Genomic DNA, 18,622 nt, shown 5'->3' with positions numbered 1-18,622 from the left:
GGTAACACCAGGGACTTCTGTTTGTCAGTGCGTCAACCATGATTCATCCAGTGCACTGTCTGCTGCTTGCTTCTGCTGTTCTACTCGGCAACAGCGCCCCCACGGTCAGTGTCTTTGTGTCTGCATAATAATGTGTCTACGTTAGTAGGTGTTACAAAATTATAGTAAACATAACTGAGTTACGTTCACATTCTGTACACATGTCAATGGACTTTGAGGTTCAGTTTGAGTGTCCACTCGGTTCAAGAAAAAGGAATATCTTATCTATAGATGTAGTTAATGTTTAAAGTGTAGTTTACATCAAATTCTTTCAGAAATGTTTAAATTCTGATTTGAATTTGTTTTTATTTGAGTGGAAACTGTATAGTCCTGGAAACGGTAAAGGAAACCATGGTTCCATCTCAACACTTTTCAGTACTCTGTAATGTTTCTCACTATTAGCTCAACTTCCTTGTTGTAAAAATGAGTTATGACCTGGACGAGAGTGCAGGAGCTAAACGTTTGGGTAAATGTGATGTATCTCAGAAGCCAGAAGCAACTCGTTTTTAAACAGTTTTAACTGTATTCAAATGTTGTTACTTGACTGAGCTGTGAACAGAGAAACTTCTCTGAACGCTCAGAACAGACCAGCGAAATACATCGATTTGTGAAGCAAAATTTAGGTCATTGACCTGCCTGTTCCGAGTTCATCGCATGTACATCGCTGACGGTCAGCACACGAGATAACAGCTGGGTGAAATGAATTAAGTAAACAATGCTAAATACACGGAAATGGAAAGGCACAAAGCTAAAGGCTTTGGCTTGGAATTCAAAATGATTATTAAATTAAAGTGCTTCAGCCTGAATATTTATTAAAGGACTGATGTGAGACTAACACGTTAAATTTACAGTTCTTGTTTCAAAAATAATTGCTTTTCACTTCAGTTCAAATACTTTGTCCATGTGTGCAAAAGTAAATACACTTTGTGGAAATTGAACCCAAAATCCTCAAACAGCACCTTTTTCATTATGGTGAGTGGTTAACTACCACAGACTTTATTTAAAAGAGTTCGTAGCTTCAGGGTCTGAAAAATGGTTCTGATCCAGAAGTGTTTTCAGCTGCAATACCAGCGAGTGCCACTAGAGGTCGGCTCCAAAAAGCCTCCGGCTCCATAGACTCCCATTCAACTTCTCTCATCAAATCCAAAGTGAATAAAATGTGTCCATCAGTTATCTCGGTGTTGTTAGCTAAAGTCACTCCTTCTTCTTAGTTTTCTGGAGGTCCATCTGAAAATAATCCCTCATTCATTAGAAAAGAAGATTCAAGAAGGCCTGTTTTTGGGGGCGTGTCTGTTTGATTGACAGGCCTGTGGTGCAGTCAGGTTACAGCTATCGGTGGGTTAGTCCAGAAGTATTGTCAGGTTCAGCACAGCTGAAATGGGAGATTTTTCAATATATCTTTCTAAATTGTTTCATGACTGCTTTTTCCAAAATAGCACAGAATCTTCTTGGTTTGGATTAAAATGTAATAAATGAAACAAAACCATTGGATTAGTGTTTCAACTTTTGACCTATTGATCCTTTGTTTGCTGCTTTGTTGTGGTACTTTCAAGAACAACACATTCACAATTGCACGAGTTATCATCCGGTATTACTACAACTAATAACAATAAGCATGGTGTGGTGAAAATGTAAAGTTATTACTTTAGTCTAACCATTAAATAGGGAGTTTATGAAGCATAATGTTTAATGCTACATCACGGTCTCATAATAACAAGGTGGTCCAACATGATGTGTGAGGGTGGATGTGGAGGATGAAATGCAGTCCTGTCTGTGTTGCAGGAGAAACATGGCGGCTCAGACACAGAGTGTCCTCTGACCGTAAAAATCCTGGATGCAGTCAAAGGAACTCCAGCTGGACCCATGTCGATCAAAGTGTTTCAGAAGGCTGCTGATGGAGGATGGACTCAGATCGCTAACGGGTATGAAATATAAACGGCCCCACTGATTATCTGTGTATTATGTATAAAGCAAACAGATTGATGTCACTGTTCCTCACTGTAGCATGACGGATGCCACTGGAGAGATCCATAATGTGATCACAGAAGAGCAGTTCTCAGCGGGGGTGTACCGGATTGAGTTTGATACCAAAGCCTACTGGAAGAATGAAGGCAGCACGCCGTTCCACGAAGTAGCTGATGTGAGTATAAAATGGGAAAAGACAACTTTGTCAGCTATTTCAAGAATTAATGGAAAAATGGAAAACTGTACAGTGCATAAGACAGAAATAGCAACACAGACTACCGAGTGAGAGCATGAGATGTCCACCACATCAAACTTCCTTGTCCATTCTGTCAAAAGACAGAAACAGCAAATTATTGTTGTTGTCTTTTGTACCAGTTTAATAATGCACAATTATTATTATCATCATTAACCTATTTAGTTGTTTGCTGGCAGTTTAAAAACAATTCACTGTTATCGTTATCGAACCGCCTCTTTCTCTTTTATATTCACTTTGTCTAATGTGGCCATCAGTTGGATATTTTCATCACTTTGACTACAGTCCACTCTAGTTGTCATGTCCGCCACTCTTCAATTCAATTATTTTAAACAACGCCGAATCACAACACAAGTTATTTCAGGATCCTCAGATCAGTGAAGTCATGAAAATAAAACCCAACGATTCAACAATTCCCACGTAAGTCAGGAGGGAAAAAAAACAGAACCAGGCTCAGAGGTGGAGAACACCTGTAAACAGAACAAGGATCAGAGGTGGAGAACATCTGTTAACAGAACAAGGATCAGAGGTGGAGAACATCTGTTAACAGAACCAGAACCAGAGGTGGAGAACATCTGTTAACAGAACCAGAACCAGAGGTGGAGAAAATCTGTTAACAGAACCAGAACCAGAGGTGGATGGCCGTCCGCTGGTCACTATCAAGTTAAAATATTGCAAATATTATTTACAAGTGTGTGTGTGTGTGTGTGTGTGTGTGTGTGTGTGTGTGTGTGTGTGTGTGTGTGTGTGTGTGTGTGTGTGTGTGTGCAGGTGGTGTTCGAGGCCCATGCTGAAGGTCATCGTCACTACACCCTGGCCCTGCTGCTCAGCCCGTACTCCTACATCACCACAGCCGTGGTCACCGACGTACACCAGTGAGCCTCATCACAACACGTTCAATCTGAACAAGTACATACATGTGTAAAGTGATGAGATATGTCGTGAGAACAAGACAATAAACGGAAAAGGCCTGCCAGGTTTTCCAGAATATGGCAATGTGTTTATTTTGTCTTTTTGTTGGCAAAGAAAAAAAACACTTTACAAAGAATTAAACTGGTTTATAGTGTCAACTGAAGTCTGACAATGGAGCTGGAAGTGTGTTGTGTGTGTGTGTGTGTGTGTGTGTGTGTGTGTGTGTGTGTGTGTCTGTGTGTCTGTGTGTGTGTGTGTGTGTGTGTCTGTGTGTGTGTGTGTGTGTGTGTGTGTGTGTGTGTGTGTGTGTGTGTGTGTGTGTGTCTGGGGGGTTGTTGGGCTCCTGCTTCTGATCAGTGAGTGGGTACTACATTATCGTGTTCACGAGCTTCATTCTCCAACGTGGACCACGGAGAACGGATGCGATGAACAGACGAACAGCAAACACAACAGATCCCCAAAAACAACACAACGATGTGTCATGAAGTCGACCCGGACAGCTGATCCTCTTTCAGTCTTCACTCTCATTTCAGCTTCGAGAAAAATGTCCCCAGCCAACGAAAACCAGCGTGGCCATTAATCATGTCGAGACCAGCCTTTTATACAGCAGCAAGAATAGGAGGGGAAAAAATACAAACACTGAAAAAGGTCAACTTACTTGGAATCTTCTGGGACTTTCAGTCACATTTTAATGGCCTTCATGAGTCAAAGTTGTCTGTTCAGCTAAAACCACCCGATACTCAGATTTAAGGCCGATATCGATATTATTTTTGGAGTAACAAAAAGCTAATTTACGACACAAAGAGCGTACTGAAGATTGATTTTGAATAAATTAATTTCAGACAAAGTCTCGTTACGGTTGTGATACCAAAAGTGTTCAATTCAATTTATACGGCGCAAAATTACAACACAAGTTATTTCAGGGCACTAAACACAGTAAAGTCCTTACGACAGAACTTTACAACGGTGTAGAGAGGACTGCAACGAGTCAACATGAGCAGAACCTCAAAGGAAAAACTCCCCTTTAACAGGAAGAAAACCTCCAACCGAACCGCACTTAGAGGCGGGCCGGGATCTGGTGAGGAGAGCAGAGAGTAAAATCTGATGATTCATTGCATCTACAGTTACCTTCATGTCATATGTTATCTCCATCTGCGGATAAGAGGCCGTAAAATGTAGGTAAAAGATCTTCTCCGCTGTCAACCTCGTGATAACATCTTCTCACTGATCCCTTGAATGGGACTGAACTGTGACCCAGACGTGTTTGAAGCAGGACAAAAGGCGTGAGCACCCTCTGGTGGTTGAACTACGTCACATCGACAAAGTTTTCAAGTCATTTCTAACAAATCTCTGGCATTTGTGGACGCTCATTATTGTCCACCTGCCAGCGTACATGTGGTTGACGACACATCGGTGAGAAGTCAGGTTGTAATTATTTCAAATGAAACTAAGTGATGAGAAACTTTGGGGCCTAGATCGTTCTTCATGGGACTGAATGTGTCATGAACGCATCAGAACATCATCACTGAAAGCTGCTTCCGTGTGCCCTCTGATTTAGATTAGATTTAGACTTTATTAATCTCACAGTGGGGGAATTCAGTCGTCACAGCAGCGTAGACAAAACAAAAGGTGCACACAGTATGAAAAAAATGTACAAATACGTATAAGATATAAGATGGATAAAAAAAAAAACTGTCAGTCCAGAAACATGCAGGACACTACAAGTACCAGGATGAAGCACTTAAACAGTCCAAAGAAGTGTCCCTGCGTTCCAGTATCCAAACTACCAACCTATTAGTACGCCAGAACAAGATTTAGTATGTCTCCATACTTAGTGTGTTAAATGTAGTGTACCAAAAGTACCAGGATGTTCTACTACATCCGGTCGTATCCCAGTCTGCAGGTCAGCCTGCTGCTCTGCTGCTCTGACCCACAATCCTTTGCGCGGCGGAAGTTACATCACATCGACTGAGGCGCCGAGAAAGTTGGTGGCGCTGAAGCTCCGCCCACAAAAAGAAGGAGAAGGCACATTTTGGTGAAGAAGTAGTATGTCCCAGTTGAACACATACTACATGCAACAGTACATACTTGTTAAGGGAAGCTGCAGTGTGTACTGAAAGTAAAAAATAAATAGTATGTGATTCGGGACGCAGGGTTTCCACCCAAACGGTCGCCATCTTGAATACGTAGAGGAAGGGGCGGAGCCACTGATATAAAGATTTTAAAATTAAGGCAGCGGAGGAATCAAAGTGTTTCTTTTCCAATGCTGCTGCTGGACAGAAGAATCAGAGGACACAAAAACACACTGATTTCTGGGTAAAATAATTAAAGCTGCAGATATCTTGGAGGCTGATGTGTTCACATGATGAGGTCATTTCCTGTCAGTGTGTGATTTGGAACAACACTACTCAAGTACTAAATAAGTAAGAGTCCTAACACGGAAGAGTACTATGTGTTGGTGTACGTCTGGGACACGGAAAGAGGTTTTAGGGTGCAGACTCAGCAAAATGTGCTTGAAACAGCTGACGACATGTGGTTGTGTTTATTGCTTAGAAACAAAGTGAAATTTGGTTTGAATGGATTTCTTGGTAATAAAACCTCAACTGCAACGTGCATAAACTGCCCTCACAGCTCAGTGTCACATGTTGGTGAGAGTCTGTCACACCGGATCATACGTACACCATGGCATGTTGCCAAGGCAACCATAAACACCGGAACGGACACGATAACCGCTCCGTCCGTTTGATCCATGAACATCACAACCATGTTGTACACCGACTTGGTGTGATTGACATGAAGGGGAAAAAAACACAGTTGAGTAAAACAAACCATTTTAATAACTTCAATTAGAATGGAAAGTGAAAAAGAAAGAAACAATAACTCAAGGCACAAATACTGCAAAATGGAATATAGTCGTCCAACGGTGAACACAGAGCCGAAGTGTCGTTGATACTTTTAGATGATAGGTTTGTTGTGTGACACCAGTTGGTCACCAGTCGTATCGGTGATCGATCACATCATACAGGGCTGCTCATGACATGTCTTTAACTCACTGTTTTTCTATTTGATTTCATGGCGTCATGTTTAAACTGACTTCAACAATGAATCATTGATTTTGATAACTGCAGGTGAACTGTCGACCAGACAAATAGTTTCATCTGCAGGACTGATGTGAGACTAACACGTTAAATTTACAGTTCTTGTTTCAAAAATAATTGCTTTTCACTTCAGTTCAAATACTTTGTCCATGTGTGCAAAAGTAAATACACTTTGTGGAAATTGAACCCAAAATCCTCAAACAGCACCTTTTTCATTATGGTGAGTGGTTAACTACCACAGACTTTATTTAAAAGAGTTCGTAGCTTCAGGGTCTGAAAAATGGTTCTGATCCAGAAGTGTTTTCAGCTGCAATACCAGCGAGTGCCACTAGAGGTCGGCTCCAAAAAGCCTCCGGCTCCATAGACTCCCATTCAACTTCTCTCATCAAATCCAAAGTGAATAAAATGTGTCCATCAGTTATCTCGGTGTTGTTAGCTAAAGTCACTCCTTCTTCTTAGTTTTCTGGAGGTCCATCTGAAAATAATCCCTCATTCATTAGAAAAGAAGATTCAAGAAGGCCTGTTTTTGGGGGCGTGTCTGTTTGATTGACAGGCCTGTGGTGCAGTCAGGTTACAGCTATCGGTGGGTTAGTCCAGAAGTATTGTCAGGTTCAGCACAGCTGAAATGGGAGATTTTTCAATATATCTTTCTAAATTGTTTCATGACTGCTTTTTCCAAAATAGCACAGAATCTTCTTGGTTTGGATTAAAATGTAATAAATGAAACAAAACCATTGGATTAGTGTTTCAACTTTTGACCTATTGATCCTTTGTTTGCTGCTTTGTTGTGGTACTTTCAAGAACAACACATTCACAATTGCACGAGTTATCATCCGGTATTACTACAACTAATAACAATAAGCATGGTGTGGTGAAAATGTAAAGTTATTACTTTAGTCTAACCATTAAATAGGGAGTTTATGAAGCATAATGTTTAATGCTACATCACGGTCTCATAATAACAAGGTGGTCCAACATGATGTGTGAGGGTGGATGTGGAGGATGAAATGCAGTCCTGTCTGTGTTGCAGGAGAAACATGGCGGCTCAGACACAGAGTGTCCTCTGACCGTAAAAATCCTGGATGCAGTCAAAGGAACTCCAGCTGGACCCATGTCGATCAAAGTGTTTCAGAAGGCTGCTGATGGAGGATGGACTCAGATCGCTAACGGGTATGAAATATAAACGGCCCCACTGATTATCTGTGTATTATGTATAAAGCAAACAGATTGATGTCACTGTTCCTCACTGTAGCATGACGGATGCCACTGGAGAGATCCATAATGTGATCACAGAAGAGCAGTTCTCAGCGGGGGTGTACCGGATTGAGTTTGATACCAAAGCCTACTGGAAGAATGAAGGCAGCACGCCGTTCCACGAAGTAGCTGATGTGAGTATAAAATGGGAAAAGACAACTTTGTCAGCTATTTCAAGAATTAATGGAAAAATGGAAAACTGTACAGTGCATAAGACAGAAATAGCAACACAGACTACCGAGTGAGAGCATGAGATGTCCACCACATCAAACTTCCTTGTCCATTCTGTCAAAAGACAGAAACAGCAAATTATTGTTGTTGTCTTTTGTACCAGTTTAATAATGCACAATTATTATTATCATCATTAACCTATTTAGTTGTTTGTTGGCAGTTTAAAAACAATTCACTGTTATCGTTATCGAACCGCCTCTTTCTCTTTTATATTCACTTTGTCTAATGTGGCCATCAGTTGGATATTTTCATCACTTTGACTGCAGTCCACTCTAGTTGTCATGTCCGCCACTCTTCAATTCAATTATTTTAAACAACGCCGAATCACAACACAAGTTATTTCAGGATCCTCAGATCAGTGAAGTCATGAAAATAAAACCCAACGATTCAACAATTCCCACGTAAGTCAGGAGGGAAAAAAAACAGAACCAGGCTCAGAGGTGGAGAACACCTGTAAACAGAACAAGGATCAGAGGTGGAGAACATCTGTGAACAGAACCAGAACCAGAGGTGGAGAACATCTGTTAACAGAACCAGAACCAGAGGTGGAGAAAATCTGTTAACAGAACCAAGCTCAGAGGTGGAGAACATCTGTTAACAGAACCAGGATCAGAGGTGGAGAAAATCTGTTAACAGAACCTGAGGTGGAGAACATCTGTTAACAGAAACAGAACCAGAGGTTGAGAAAATCTGTTAACAGAACCAGGATCAGAGGTGGAGAACATCTGTTAACAGAACCAGGCTCAGCCGTGGAGAAAATCTGTAAACAGAATTAGAAGTGGAGAACATCTGTTAACAGAACCAGAGATGGAGACCATCTGTTAACAGAACCAGGCTCAGAGGTGGAGAAAATCTGTTAACAGAACCTGAGGTGGAGAAAATCTGTAAACAGAATCAGAAGTGGAGAACATCTGTTAACAGAACAAGGATCAGATGTGGAGAACATCTGTTAACAGAACCAGGCTCAGCCGTGGAGAAAATCTGTAAACAGAATTAGAAGTGGAGAACATCTGTTAACAGAACCAGAGATGGAGACCATCTGTTAACAGAACCAGGCTCAGAGGTGGAGAAAATCTGTTAACAGAATCAGAAGTGGAGAATATCTGTTAACAGAACCAGAGATGGAGAATATCTGTTAACAGAACCTGAGGTGGAGAACATCTGTTAACAGAACCAGGCTCAGAGGTGGAGAAAATCTGTTAACAGAACCTGAGGTGGAGAAAATCTGTAAACAGAATCAGAAGTGGAGAACATCTGTTAACAGAACCAGAGATGGAGAATATCTGTTAACAGAACCTGAGGTGGAGAACATCTGTTAACAGAACCAGAGGTGGAGAATATCTGTTAACAGAACCAGAGGTGGAGAACATCTGTTAACAGAACAAGGATCAGATGTGGAGAACATCTGTTAACAGAACCAGAGATGGAGAATATCTGTTAACAAAACAAGAGGTGGAGAATATCTGTTAACAGAACCAGAGGTGGAGAACATCTGTTAACAGAACAAGGATCAGATGTGGAGAACATCTGTTAACAGAACCAGGCTCAGAGGTGGACGGCCGTCCGCTGGTCACTATCAAGTTAAAATATTGCAAATATTATTTACAAATATAAATATCAAAACATTTTGCAAAGTTCGCACAACAAATTACTTTTATGTTTGTACAGTGCAAACCTCATCAGTTACACTTACACTTACATCAGTGCTGAGTTTCAGCTGAGAAGGAGACCAGTTAATACATCAGAGAGACTGCATTCATACCCCGTCTCCTGCAACCAACATGAAACCAGAAAACTTCACAGTGGAGGATTCAACTTTCCTCCAGTCACTGATCAACAATAGCACCTGCAAAACAACATGGATTCAGGCAAAAATACACCCGAGCCATCCGAAAGGACAAAAGAAAGCTGGACACGACGTCGGCAGCCAGCGGTCGAATGACAACCTGCTGCGAAACATCTGATCAGGAAACGGTCCAGAGAAAACTACAGTCACACATTGTTCTTGCAAAGTTACACACTGATTCCACGATTATTTTAGTGAGTATCAATTCAACATAGCCCGCTCCGGGCCCTGGAATATGTTTTAAATGGTCGCTGACTATGTTTCTCAAAATAGAGCTGCCAATGACCACTTGGTTTCTGCAGCTGCGTCACTGAGTGGGGAAAAGTCGACTTGGAACTAGTCGGGCTTCTGCTTCCTCCGTACTGCCACCCAGGCTTCCTGACGACTCGGGACAGGCAAGAGGGCAGCTAACGGGGGCGCTACTACATCCACCCCACCAACTACCGTGTCCTGGTCTTTATGGAGCGGTGATTTCAATTCATTGAGCCTCTTCTAAAGTCTCATTGCTGCTCTTACAGCCAGTCAGCAAGCAGCAACCTTTCAATCTTTGACCATTCAATGTTCACAACTGAGCAACGGAGGAAAGAGTTGCTTCTATCGTCGTCCCAGTTAAGTAGATCCAAGAAAATAAACGTCCAAGAGACGCATCCAGAAAGACGAGCTCTTCGCTCTGATTCTGGTAGTGTTGGTGTTTCTCATGTGGATTTTTGTTCATGAATGGGAAGCTCAAAAATGAGACGACACGTCAACCAGTCACCTCGTTGACAGCAGCCTCAGTGCAGGTGCCAAGTTGTAGCTAAAAATGAAGATTTAGAGAGCAGTGAAAGCATTACTGGTGCAAGAGAGCTGCCTGAAGTGCAGACGAGAGGTGAGTGCTCCGGGAACAACAGCGTGACCGGTCATGTTGCCTCAGAAAGACAGTGCAAACAGATGTGAGTGAGTGGGTTCGTGTTGACACTGACAACAACGCAGAACAAACTGACTCAGCTGCAGTTTGTGTTTGTGAAACAAGTATGAGGAGATAGAGAAGAAATGTTTCTGTCACTGATCTCGCCGCGACGTGTGTGTGTGTGTGTGTGTGTGTGTGTGTGTGTGTGTGTGTGTGTGTGTGTGTGTGCAGGTGGTGTTCGAGGCCCATGCTGAAGGTCATCGTCACTACACCCTGGCCCTGCTGCTCAGCCCGTACTCCTACATCACCACAGCCGTGGTCACCGACGTACACCAGTGAGCCTCATCACAACACGTTCAATCTGAACAAGTACATACATGTGTAAAGTGATGAGATATGTCGTGAGAACAAGACAATAAACGGAAAAGGCCTGCCAGGTTTTCCAGAATATGGCAACGTGTTTATTTTGTCTTTTTGTTGGCAAAGAAAAAAAAACACTTTACAAAGAATTAAACTGGTTTATAGTGTCAACTGAAGTCTGACAATGGAGCTGGAAGTGTGTTTGTGTGTGTGTGTGTGTGTGTGTGTGTGTGTGTGTGTGTGTGTGTGTGTGTGTGTGTGTGTGTGTGTGTGTGTCTGGGGGGTTGTTGGGCTCCTGCTTCTGATCAGTGAGTGGGTACTACATTATCGTGTTCACGAGCTTCATTCTCCAACGTGGACCACGGAGAACGGATGCGATGAACAGACGAACAGCAAACACAACAGATCCCCAAAAACAACACAACGATGTGTCATGAAGTCGACCCGGACAGCTGATCCTCTTTCAGTCTTCACTCTCATTTCAGCTTCGAGAAAAATGTCCCCAGCCAACGAAAACCAGCGTGGCCATTAATCATGTCGAGACCAGCCTTTTATACAGCAGCAAGAATAGGAGGGGAAAAAATACAAACACTGAAAAAGGTCAACTTACTTGGAATCTTCTGGGACTTTCAGTCACATTTTAATGGCCTTCATGAGTCAAAGTTGTCTGTTCAGCTAAAACCACCCGATACTCAGATTTAAGGCCGATATCGATATTATTTTTGGAGTAACAAAAAGCTAATTTACGACACAAAGAGCGTACTGAAGATTGATTTTGAATAAATTAATTTCAGACAAAGTCTCGTTACGGTTGTGATACCAAAAGTGTTCAATTCAATTTATACGGCGCAAAATTACAACACAAGTTATTTCAGGGCACTAAACACAGTAAAGTCCTTACGACAGAACTTTACAACGGTGTAGAGAGGACTGCAACGAGTCAACATGAGCAGAACCTCAAAGGAAAAACTCCCCTTTAACAGGAAGAAAACCTCCAACCGAACCGCACTTAGAGGCGGGCCGGGATCTGGTGAGGAGAGCAGAGAGTAAAATCTGATGATTCATTGCATCTACAGTTACCTTCATGTCATATGTTATCTCCATCTGCGGATAAGAGGCCGTAAAATGTAGGTAAAAGATCTTCTCCGCTGTCAACCTCGTGATAACATCTTCTCACTGATCCCTTGAATGGGACTGAACTGTGACCCAGACGTGTTTGAAGCAGGACAAAAGGCGTGAGCACCCTCTGGTGGTTGAACTACGTCACATCGACAAAGTTTTCAAGTCATTTCTAACAAATCTCTGGCATTTGTGGACGCTCATTATTGTCCACCTGCCAGCGTACATGTGGTTGACGACACATCGGTGAGAAGTCAGGTTGTAATTATTTCAAATGAAACTAAGTGATGAGAAACTTTGGGGCCTAGATCGTTCTTCATGGGACTGAATGTGTCATGAACGCATCAGAACATCATCACTGAAAGCTGCTTCCGTGTGCCCTCTGATTTAGATTAGATTTAGACTTTATTAATCTCACAGTGGGGGAATTCAGTCGTCACAGCAGCGTAGACAAAACAAAAGGTGCACACAGTATGAAAAAAATGTACAAATACGTATAAGATATAAGATGGATAAAAAAAAAAACTGTCAGTCCAGAAACATGCAGGACACTACAAGTACCAGGATGAAGCACTTAAACAGTCCAAAGAAGTGTCCCTGCGTTCCAGTATCCAAACTACCAACCTATTAGTACGCCAGAACAAGATTTAGTATGTCTCCATACTTAGTGTGTTAAATGTAGTGTACCAAAAGTACCAGGATGTTCTACTACATCCGGTCGTATCCCAGTCTGCAGGTCAGCCTGCTGCTCTGCTGCTCTGACCCACAATCCTTTGCGCGGCGGAAGTTACATCACATCGACTGAGGCGCCGAGAAAGTTGGTGGCGCTGAAGCTCCGCCCACAAAAAGAAGGAGAAGGCACATTTTGGTGAAGAAGTAGTATGTCCCAGTTGAACACATACTACATGCAACAGTACATACTTGTTAAGGGAAGCTGCAGTGTGTACTGAAAGTAAAAAATAAATAGTATGTGATTCGGGACGCAGGGTTTCCACCCAAACGGTCGCCATCTTGAATACGTAGAGGAAGGGGCGGAGCCACTGATATAAAGATTTTAAAATTAAGGCAGCGGAGGAATCAAAGTGTTTCTTTTCCAATGCTGCTGCTGGACAGAAGAATCAGAGGACACAAAAACACACTGATTTCTGGGTAAAATAATTAAAGCTGCAGATATCTTGGAGGCTGATGTGTTCACATGATGAGGTCATTTCCTGTCGGTGTGTGATTTGGAACAACACTACTCAAGTACTAAATAAGTAAGAGTCCTAACACGGAAGAGTACTATGTGTTGGTGTACGTCTGGGACACGGAAAGAGGTTTTAGGGTGCAGACTCAGCAAAATGTGCTTGAAACAGCTGACGACATGTGGTTGTGTTTATTGCTTAGAAACAAAGTGAAATTTGGTTTGAATGGATTTCTTGGTAATAAAACCTCAACTGCAACGTGCATAAACTGCCCTCACAGCTCAGTGTCACATGTTGGTGAGAGTCTGTCACACCGGATCATACGTACACCATGGCATGTTGCCAAGGCAACCATAAACACCGGAACGGACACGATAACCGCTCCGTCCGTTTGATCCATGAACATCACAACCATGTTGTACACCGACTTGGTGTGATTGACATGAAGGGGAAAAAAACACAGTTGAGTAAAACAAACCATTTTAATAACTTCAATTAGAATGGAAAGTGAAAAAGAAAGAAACAATAACTCAAGGCACAAATACTGCAAAATGGAATATAGTCGTCCAACGGTGAACACAGAGCCGAAGTGTCGTTGATACTTTTAGATGATAGGTTTGTTGTGTGACACCAGTTGGTCACCAGTCGTATCGGTGATCGATCACATCATACAGGGCTGCTCATGACATGTCTTTAACTCACTGTTTTTCTATTTGATTTCATGGCGTCATGTTTAAACTGACTTCAACAATGAATCATTGATTTTGATAACTGCAGGTGAACTGTCGACCAGACAAATAGTTTCATCTGCAGGACTGATGTGAGACTAACACGTTAAATTTACAGTTCTTGTTTCAAAAATAATTGCTTTTCACTTCAGTTCAAATACTTTGTCCATGTGTGCAAAAGTAAATACACTTTGTGGAAATTGAACCCAAAATCCTCAAACAGCACCTTTTTCATTATGGTGAGTGGTTAACTACCACAGACTTTATTTAAAAGAGTTCGTAGCTTCAGGGTCTGAAAAATGGTTCTGATCCAGAAGTGTTTTCAGCTGCAATACCAGCGAGTGCCACTAGAGGTCGGCTCCAAAAAGCCTCCGGCTCCATAGACTCCCATTCAACTTCTCTCATCAAATCCAAAGTGAATAAAATGTGTCCATCAGTTATCTCGGTGTTGTTAGCTAAAGTCACTCCTTCTTCTTAGTTTTCTGGAGGTCCATCTGAAAATAATCCCTCATTCATTAGAAAAGAAGATTCAAGAAGGCCTGTTTTTGGGGGCGTGTCTGTTTGATTGACAGGCCTGTGGTGCAGTCAGGTTACAGCTATCGGTGGGTTAGTCCAGAAGTATTGTCAGGTTCAGCACAGCTGAAATGGGAGATTTTTCAATATATCTTTCTAAATTGTTTCATGACTGCTTTTTCCAAAATAGCACAGAATCTTCTTGGTTTGGATTAAAATGTAATAAATGAAACAAAACCATTGGATTAGTGTTTCAACTTTTGACCTATTGATCCTTTGTTTGCTGCTTTGTTGTGGTACTTTCAAGAACAACACATTCACAATTGCACGAGTTATCATCCGGTATTACTACAACTAATAACAATAAGCATGGTGTGGTGAAAATGTAAAGTTATTACTTTAGTCTAACCATTAAATAGGGAGTTTATGAAGCATAATGTTTAATGCTACATCACGGTCTCATAATAACAAGGTGGTCCAACATGATGTGTGAGGGTGGATGTGGAGGATGAAATGCAGTCCTGTCTGTGTTGCAGGAGAAACATGGCGGCTCAGACACAGAGTGTCCTCTGACCGTAAAAATCCTGGATGCAGTCAAAGGAACTCCAGCTGGACCCATGTCGATCAAAGTGTTTCAGAAGGCTGCTGATGGAGGATGGACTCAGATCGCTAACGGGTATGAAATATAAACGGCCCCACTGATTATCTGTGTATTATGTATAAAGCAAACAGATTGATGTCACTGTTCCTCACTGTAGCATGACGGATGCCACTGGAGAGATCCATAATGTGATCACAGAAGAGCAGTTCTCAGCGGGGGTGTACCGGATTGAGTTTGATACCAAAGCCTACTGGAAGAATGAAGGCAGCACGCCGTTCCACGAAGTAGCTGATGTGAGTATAAAATGGGAAAAGACAACTTTGTCAGCTATTTCAAGAATTAATGGAAAAATGGAAAACTGTACAGTGCATAAGACAGAAATAGCAACACAGACTACCGAGTGAGAGCATGAGATGTCCACCACATCAAACTTCCTTGTCCATTCTGTCAAAAGACAGAAACAGCAAATTATTGTTGTTGTCTTTTGTACCAGTTTAATAATGCACAATTATTATTATCATCATTAACCTATTTAGTTGTTTGTTGGCAGTTTAAAAACAATTCACTGTTATCGTTATCGAACCGCCTCTTTCTCTTTTATATTCACTTTGTCTAATGTGGCCATCAGTTGGATATTTTCATCACTTTGACTGCAGTCCACTCTAGTTGTCATGTCCGCCACTCTTCAATTCAATTATTTTAAACAACGCCGAATCACAACACAAGTTATTTCAGGATCCTCAGATCAGTGAAGTCATGAAAATAAAACCCAACGATTCAACAATTCCCACGTAAGTCAGGAGGGAAAAAAAACAGAACCAGGCTCAGAGGTGGAGAACACCTGTAAACAGAACAAGGATCAGAGGTGGAGAACATCTGTGAACAGAACCAGAACCAGAGGTGGAGAACATCTGTTAACAGAACCAGAACCAGAGGTGGAGAAAATCTGTTAACAGAACCAAGCTCAGAGGTGGAGAACATCTGTTAACAGAACCAGGATCAGAGGTGGAGAAAATCTGTTAACAGAACCTGAGGTGGAGAACATCTGTTAACAGAAACAGAACCAGAGGTTGAGAAAATCTGTTAACAGAACCAGGATCAGAGGTGGAGAACATCTGTTAACAGAACCAGGCTCAGCCGTGGAGAAAATCTGTAAACAGAATTAGAAGTGGAGAACATCTGTTAACAGAACCAGAGATGGAGACCATCTGTTAACAGAACCAGGCTCAGAGGTGGAGAAAATCTGTTAACAGAACCTGAGGTGGAGAAAATCTGTAAACAGAATCAGAAGTGGAGAAAATCTGTTAACAGAACCAGGATCAGAGGTGGAGAAAATCTGTTAACAGAACCTGAGGTGGAGAACATCTGTTAACAGAAACAGAACCAGAGGTTGAGAAAATCTGTTAACAGAACCAGGATCAGAGGTGGAGAACATCTGTTAACAGAACCAGGCTCAGCCGTGGAGAAAATCTGTAAACAGAATTAGAAGTGGAGAAAATCTGTTAACAGAACCAGAGATGGAGACCATCTGTTAACAGAACCAGGCTCAGAGGTGGAGAAAATCTGTTAACAGAACCTGAGGTGGAGAAAATCTGTAAACAGAATCAGAAGTGGAGAACATCTGTTAACAGAACCAGAGATGGAGAACATCTGTTAACAGAACCAGGCTCAGAGGTGGAGAAAATCTGTTAACAGAACCAAGCTCAGAGGTGGAGAACATCTGTTAACAGAACCAGGATCAGAGGTGGAGAACATCTGTTAACAGAACCAGAACCAGAGGTGGAGAAATTCTGTTAACAGAACCAGGATCAAAGTTGGAGAAAATCAGTTAACAGAACCAGAACCTGAGGTGGAGAAAATCTGTAAACAGAATCAGAAGTGGAGAACATCTGTTAACAGAAGCAGAGATGGAGAGTATCTGTTAACAGAACCTGAGGTGGAGAACATCTGTTAACAGAACCAGGCTCAGAGGTGGAGAAAATCTGTTAACAGAACCTGAGGTGGAGAAAATCTGTAAACAGAATCAGAAGTGGAGAGCATCTGTTAACAGAACCAGAAATGGAGAATATCTGTTAACAGAAACTGATATGAAGAACATCTGTTAACAGAACCAGAGATTGAGAATATCTGTTAACAGAACCTAATTTGAAGAACATCTGTTAACAGAACCAGAGATGGAGAATATCTGTTATCAGAACCTGAGGTGGAGAACATCTGTTAACAGAACCAGAAGTGGAGAACATCTGTTAACAGAACCAGAGATGGAGAATATCTGTTAACAGAAGCAGAACCAGAGGTGGAGAACATTTGTTAACAGAACCAGGCTCAGAGGTGGAGAACACCTGTTAACAGAACCAGAACCAGAGGTGGGGAACATATGTTAACAGAACCAGGATCAGAGGTGGAGAACATCTGTTAACAGAACCAGAACCAGAGGTGGAGAAAATCTGTTAACAGAACCAGGATCAGAGGTGGAAAAATCTGTAAACAGAATCAGAAGTGGAGAATATCTGTTAACAGAACCTGAGGTGGAGAAAATCTGTAAACAGAATCAGTGGTGGAGAATATCTGTTAACAGAACCAGAGGTGGAGAACATCTGTTAACAGAACAAGAGGTGGAGAATATCTGTTAACAGAACCAGTATCAGAGGTGGAGAACATCTGTTAACAGAACCAGGATCAGAGGTGGAGAACATCTTTTAACAGAACCAGGCTCAGCCGTGGAGAAAATCTGTAATCAGAATTAGAAGTGAAGAACATCTGTTAACACAACCAGAGATGGAGAACATCTGTTAACAGAACCAGGCTCAGAGGTGGAGAAAATCTGTTAACAGAACCTGAGGTGGAGAAAATCTGTAAACAGAATCAGAAGTGGAGAACATCTGTTAACAGAACCAGAGATGGAGAACATCTGTTAACAGAACCAGGCTCAGAGGTGGAGAAAATCTGTTAACAGAACCAAGCTCAGAGGTGGAGAACATCTGTTAACAGAACCAGGATCAGTGGTGGAGAACATCTGTTAACAGAACCAGAACCAGAGGTGGAGAAATTCTGTTAACAGAACCAGGATCAGAGGTGGAGAAAATCAGTTAACAGAACCAGAACCTGAGGTGGAGAAAATCTGTAAACAGAATCAGAAGTGGAGAACATCTGTTAACAGAACCAGAGATGGAGAATATCTGTTAACAGAACCTGAGGTGGAGAACATCTGTTAACAGAACCAGGCTCAGAGGTGGAGAAAATCTGTTAACAGAACCTGAGGTGGAGAAAATCTGTAAACAGAATCAGAAGTGGAGAATATCTGTTAACAGAACCAGAGATGGAGAATATCTGTTAACATAACCTGAGGTGGAGAACATCCATTAACAGAACCAGAGGTGGAGAACATCTGTTAACAGAACCAGGCTCAGAGGTGGAGAAAATCTGTAAACATAATCAGAAGTGGAGAGCATCTGTTAACAGAACCAGAAATGGAGAATATCTGTTCACAGAATCTGAGGTGGAGAACATCTGTTAACAGAACCAGGCTCAGAGGTGGAGAAAATCTGTTAACAGAACCTGAGGTGGAGAAAATCTGTAAACAGAATCAGAAGTGGAGAGCATCTGTTAACAGAACCAGAGATGGAGAAT

At 41.9% G+C, this 18,622-nt stretch overlaps 1 protein-coding gene across 1 annotated transcript; it reads left to right on the top strand.

Moving 5' to 3' along the window:
• ttr (transthyretin (prealbumin, amyloidosis type I)) lies at positions 1-3,249 on the top strand. The gene is made up of 4 exons (XM_069149978.1): positions 1-104; positions 1,822-1,961; positions 2,044-2,179; positions 3,029-3,249. The coding sequence occupies exons 1-4, from the start codon at positions 39-41 to the stop codon at positions 3,134-3,136; spliced, it is 450 nt and encodes a 149-aa protein (XP_069006079.1). The 5' UTR covers positions 1-38; the 3' UTR covers positions 3,137-3,249.
• The last annotated feature ends 15,373 nt before the right edge of the window (positions 3,250-18,622 follow it).

Source organism: Embiotoca jacksoni, unplaced genomic scaffold, assembly GCF_022577435.1.
Source record: "Embiotoca jacksoni isolate LCO1_2020_lvr unplaced genomic scaffold, fEmbJac1.0.p SCAF_16, whole genome shotgun sequence".
In the NCBI taxonomy this organism is placed as follows: domain Eukaryota; kingdom Metazoa; phylum Chordata; class Actinopteri; family Embiotocidae; genus Embiotoca; species Embiotoca jacksoni.
This window is presented reverse-complemented; position numbering and strand designations above follow the sequence as displayed.

What these genes read in the sequence shown, in the direction of transcription:
- ttr (XM_069149978.1), top strand. Translation starts at nt 39, where the DNA reads ATGATTCATCCAGTGCACTGTCTGCTGCTTGCTTCTGCTGTTCTACTC. An exon ending in TGGACTCAGATCGCTAACGG is followed by an intron (nt 1,962 to 2,043) that starts GTATGAAATATA and finishes TCCTCACTGTAG; the next exon opens with CATGACGGATGCCACTGGAG. An exon ending in CGTTCCACGAAGTAGCTGAT is followed by an intron (nt 2,180 to 3,028) that starts GTGAGTATAAAA and finishes GTGTGTGTGCAG; the next exon opens with GTGGTGTTCGAGGCCCATGC.